Source organism: Notothenia coriiceps, unplaced genomic scaffold, assembly GCF_000735185.1.
Source record: "Notothenia coriiceps isolate Sejong01 unplaced genomic scaffold, NC01 NC01_scaffold00021668, whole genome shotgun sequence".
In the NCBI taxonomy this organism is placed as follows: Eukaryota; Metazoa; Chordata; class Actinopteri; order Perciformes; family Nototheniidae; genus Notothenia; species Notothenia coriiceps.
The window spans coordinates 1-5,373 of NW_011354369.1; the positions used below are offsets into that span (position 1 = coordinate 1).

At 42.4% G+C, this 5,373-nt stretch overlaps 2 protein-coding genes across 2 annotated transcripts in view; one reads left to right on the forward strand and one right to left on the reverse strand.

Moving 5' to 3' along the window:
• Positions 1 to 927: 927 nt before the first annotated feature.
• LOC104953407 (olfactory receptor 52K2-like) lies at positions 928 to 2,523 on the forward strand. The gene has a single exon (XM_010780351.1). The coding sequence runs from the start codon at positions 928 to 930 to the stop codon at positions 1,924 to 1,926; it is 999 nt and encodes a 332-aa protein (XP_010778653.1). The 3' UTR covers positions 1,927 to 2,523.
• Positions 2,524 to 3,817: 1,294 nt separating this feature from the next.
• The window catches only part of LOC104953408 (beta-arrestin-1-like), an 8,107-nt gene continuing 6,551 nt past the window's right edge, over positions 3,818 to 5,373 (reverse strand). Inside the window, exons 6-7 of the mRNA XM_010780352.1 lie at positions 5,140 to 5,150; positions 3,818 to 4,673 (exon numbers count right to left, since the gene is read on the reverse strand). Coding sequence (XP_010778654.1) covers positions 4,494 to 4,673; positions 5,140 to 5,150 — 191 coding nt within the window. The 3' untranslated portion in view covers positions 3,818 to 4,493. The remainder of the gene's footprint in view (positions 4,674 to 5,139; positions 5,151 to 5,373) is intronic.

The window sequence follows — 5,373 nt, forward strand, 5'->3', positions numbered from 1 at the left end:
TTGTAAAGCAAGGCGGATGTTGTAGTCCCAAACGATAGCTGGGGATTCTGGGTAGTGTAGTGTCTTCTGAAACTTTGTAGTGTCTAAACTCCGAAAAAACGATTTGTTTCTCTGAATCGAAGGTTAAAAACAAAAAAGCATCGTACACAATTTAAACCAATCAATATTGTGTAATTAACAAGGATAAACTGATGATTTTTAGTGGATATGCAGATATCAATGTGTAATCATTTGACAGTGAGGGGAATACATCCGGTTTTATTATGGAAACTTTGAGACCAGAAAAACTGTTTTTACCCACGCTAACTTTACATGGAAGCTGCACACACGTTATCCTGGCGAGACCTCAAATCACCTTCGTAATATCTATCAAACTATAGATCCTACACATCGACTGGACGTGGATTCTAAGAGTACAATATACAGTTCTCGCCAGATATCTAATCAAAAAGCATTTTAATGGCCAAACTATTCCACAATTTAGGATTTTCCAGAAGGGGTTATTTGTGACTAAACGTCCCTCCGGAGCGTTTGCAATCAAGCTTGTTGTTTCTTACACGACCACTAGAGCACCTCTAGTGGTCGTGTAAGAAACAACATACACTTTAAAACGTGTCTCTGGGTTGTAATAAGGGCTTGAACAACCGGCCTATATGGTCGTTTTTTGTAGGAGGACAGGCTGCTCCTTTTCGGGTACGGTGTGTTTATAGAGACATGTTTAGTAAATAATTGTTGAACATTAAGTTGTGCATACCATGAACAGAACCAATACAAATGAAAGGAAATGCTGCCCTCTTGGCCAAGTCGCTCTTGAAAAATAGATTTGAATCTCAAGGAGACTTTTACCTGGTTAACTAAAGGATATATATATATATAATAGGATTCTGATTGTGTTTTTGAACGTGTGTTTCAGGTTGATTGGGCGCCATGTTTGAGGCGTCGCCGGGCGGGAACTCGTCCCACAGCAGCTTCCTGTTCGGAGGCTTCCCGGCGCTTCAGAACCACCAACGGCTGCTGCTTCTGGTTCTCCTGATCGGCTGCTACGTAACTTTGCTCCTTGGAAACTGTGCTTTGCTGCTGGTGATCGGCAGCGTGGCGTCTCTCCACAGCCCCATGTACCTTCTGATCGCCTCGCTGTGTGCCGTGGACATCCTGGTGGGAACTACCATCTTCCCCACTACGTTACTCAGCCTTCTGTTCAACTGGGACCGGATATCTCTGACTGGCTGCCTCACACAGATGTTCTTCACCCACTTCCTGTCCTCGCTGGAGTCCACGCTTCTTCTAGCCATGGCGCTGGATCGCTACGTGGCCATTTGCTTGCCGCTACACTACAATAAGATCATGAACGCCTCGGTGTTCGCCAAACTGCTTCTGTTCACATTGTTTCGCAGCGGCTCAGTCATGGGGACTTTGGTTGGTTTGGCGGGATCTCTGTGGTTCTGCGACTCTAACACAATCCGCCACTGTTACTGCGACCACATGGCGCTGGTTAGCTTAGCGTGCGGCGACACCGAGAGAAATCGAGCGGCCGGACTCGCCGTTATCATCTGTTTCGTGGGCGTCGACACCCCGGTTATCTTCTTCTCCTACGTGAAGATCCTAAGCGTTGTCCTGCGGGCTTCGGCGTCCGGAGAGGACCGCTGGAAGGCGTTCCACACCTGCGGGACGCACCTGATGATTATGACCTGCTTCTACCTGGTGGGCAGCGTCTCCTTCCTGTCGCCCAGCATGAACATCCCCCCCGACGCTCACACCTTCATGGGTCTGATGTACATCCTGCTGCCGGCCACCGTCAACCCCATTATCTATGGAGTCCGCACCAAGGAGATCAGGAACGGATTCCTGAAGATCTTTAAAGTCAGAGGGAAGAAACTCAAGTCGATGAAGGTGAAGGTGTCTCCTGCTGGGAAAGGTAAAACTTGACATCAAAGTAAACTTCTGATGGACAGCCGTGTTGGTTTGACTGGAGAAATGTAGGGAATGAGGTCAATGCTTTTCTGAAGATCTTTAAAGTCCGAGCGAAGACATTTAAGTCGATGAAGGTGCATCCTGCCGTGAACGGAAAAACTTTCGGCACCTAGTTTATTTGTTGTTGTCTGTCTGACTGTTTGTTTCACTGTTTATTTTTGTTTTTTGTACCTCTGTTTTCCTGTAAAGTGACCTTGGGTTCCCTGAAAGGAGCTATATATTTAAATTATTTATAGTATTGACATCAAAGTAAACTTCTGATGGACCGCCGTGTCGGTTTGACTTGGAGAAATTAAGATGAGTAAACTTTGGGAATGAGGTCAATGGTTTTCTGAATGTGTTTTTGGTTTTAAAAATAAGGTGGTTAACACAAGCTGAAGAGATGTTACCGTACGACACGTTCAGAAATCAAGTGGTGCTAATATGTGGAGATTATCCTGCTGAACTAAACGTGTAATCATCAGAAACGTTGAGTATATTTTCTGCAATAATCCAAAATCACATGGAGGAATCCCATTGGACTAGAGAGATGCTGCCTTCAGGGACCAACACAGAAACACCACCTCCCTGCAGGACTCTTTAACAGCCAAATAAAAAATGTAGGTCTGAACTTTCATGTTTGCTGTGTGCTTGCTTTTTACCTCTGAGTATTAAACGTTGGGACTCGTTGAATTAGCAGCGGCATTTCTTGTTGAATTGATAAAAATGGAAATTGTGATTATTGTTAACCTTTTGTGGTCCTTTAACACATCATGTCTGGCAAACACCTCCGTCGGGAAAAATATAAGTTTAAAATGGTGTGTTGGCACGAGTTTCTCAAAACAAAAACTACAATTCTTCGGTCCTCAAAACTAATCTGCAGATATATTACATCTATATCAATGTTTGTAAAATCAAAGGTATTTAAAAAAATAAAGTGTTCAGACTTTATGGTATTTCAGACATTTTTAGACCTAAAATATCTAAAACTAAATCAAGACTTTTTACGGATGGACGAAGGGAATAAAGTTGTTTCCAGTAAAGACTTGACTAGAACGCACCCAGAGAACCAGCACGGAGCTACAACCAAACTGGTTTTCAGTGGACAAAATCAAATCGAATAGAAAAGTCCAGATTAGACCTGGAAATAAAACTTGTGGTTGGTTATTTTTACACATTTTAATGCAGAAATGTTACATATTAACTCTGGGCTGTAGAAACAAGGATCAGACTATAAAAAGATAAATACAGCATTCATTTTAATTTGATCATTTACATCTGAACGTGCAGAAGGTGTGTTTGAAGTCTTGCTTACGGACATTTCTTCTACAGTGTAAAATGTTCTGATTCTTTCGGAAATAAAATTTGTTGATGCTTCAGAAAAAGTTCAGAATGCCAAAAAAACATCCTTTTTATTTAGGAATATATAAGTTTTCTCCAGGCCCTTTCAAAAATAAAGCCAATTCAAATAATGTGCGAAATAATGAGGATGTTTTGGGTGTTTTTTTTTTGTAATCTTAATCTTTATCCTGTGGTTGATTCGTTAAAGAGAGACAATTTTTTCCACACTTTTTTTGTTGTAAATTAATAACTTGAATCTCAGCAAAATGAATAGTTCTTCATTTTCAAGTTGCTACAGAGGCCGACAGAAAGGATGCAGATATAAAAACACAAATGTTCCACATGAAGAAACAACTCCAGCAACAACACATGCAGCGTTTAGAGAACATTCAGCGGCTTGAGGAGACATGGCAGCGTTTAGAGAACATTCAGCAGCTTGAGGAGACATGCAGCGTTGACTAAAAGCTGCAAATACAAAACGCTGAAGAAGCTCAAAACACAACACAATGTTTCTTCATTTGGAACATTTGGGTTTTTATATCTGCATCCTTTCTGAAGCTGCAGCACGTTCCTCCTGATGGAAATGTTTGGGCCGTTGTAGCACGTCTGCACCTGTCGGCCATCGTAGTTGTTATTTTGCATATCAGGGAAATATCTAAATGATCTCTCTTCTTGTGAATGTGAGAGATATTGGATGAAAGACTCAGCTGAGTGAAAACCAGGAAGATGTCCATAATGATGCAGGTTAATGATCTGTTTCAGGGCTTTCCTCTATAAAGGTTGATTATTCATGATATTAATAAATAATAATAATAATAATAATAATAAGTATGGATTTCATGCAAACAAGGCCACACTTCCCTCTCGGACAGTTTCAGTTGCGTTTCGTTGGGAAGCTTCTTCTTCTTCAGGTGTTCCTCGGTGGGGAAACCCTGGCAGTGTCTATGAGGACCGTCTGATACAACACATCGAAACTAATCTCAACACAACGTTACTCCTGCGGCTCCCTAATGGAAACACATAGAACAAAGTGACATTAGAGGCATGCTACCGGCCGCCGTGACGACGACGCCGCAGCCGCCGGTTCGAGTCCCGGCCGGCCGAGCTGCTCCGTCTGACAACACGACGTCGGGACGGGATCGCGTTAAAAGGGTTTCCGGACGGTTCCCCGGACTCTACAAACAGCAGCAGCGGCAGCGGCTCTATCTGTCGTCCAGTTTTGGCGAATCCACAGGCTCCTCGTCTTCGTCGTCATTCGCTTCGGCGGTCAGTCGCTGGCGGGCGAAGTCTTCGAAGATGATGTCATCGTCGCTATAGGAGAGGAAGGAGGGAAGGGGGGAGTGAGTGAGTTTATAACAAAACAAGCAAAGAAACATCAGAGACTCATCACATTTGTGCGTTCAGTTTGTACATAACATTTGTACGTTAAACTTGTACGATACATTTGTACTTTAAATGTGTAAATGTTAAACTTTTACGATGAATTTGTACTTTAAATGTGTACGCGTTAAACTTGTACGATACATTTGTACCTTACTTTAGGTTTGTATTTTCAATTTGGATGTTAAATGTGTACGTAAAGTTTCTACGTTAAATATGTACGTTTAATTTAAGAGACTTGGAGTTGCTCTGTGTTAATCTGTGAGTGGTATTCTGTTAAATGGACCACTTTTATTTGATTAAATACCCCCGGAGACCTGATTGAACATTCGGAAAAATCCTTCGCCATACCCATCATCATCATCTCATCAAAACTGAGTCTCCCCATATGAACCTTGTGAGAACACTTTGATAATATAACAATTGTAGCTTTCCCCTTTTACTGTTGACACATTAAATCAATTGTACATATGGTACTGCTGTAAAACAGATAGAGAGACAGACAGACAGAGAGACAGACAGACAGACAGACAGACAGACAGACAGACAGACAGACAGACAGACAGACAGACAGACAGACAGACAGACAGACAGACAGACAGACAGACAGACAGACAGACAGACAGACAGACAGACAGACAGACAGACAGACAGACAGACAGAGAGACAGACAGACAGACAGACAGACAGACAGACAGGCAG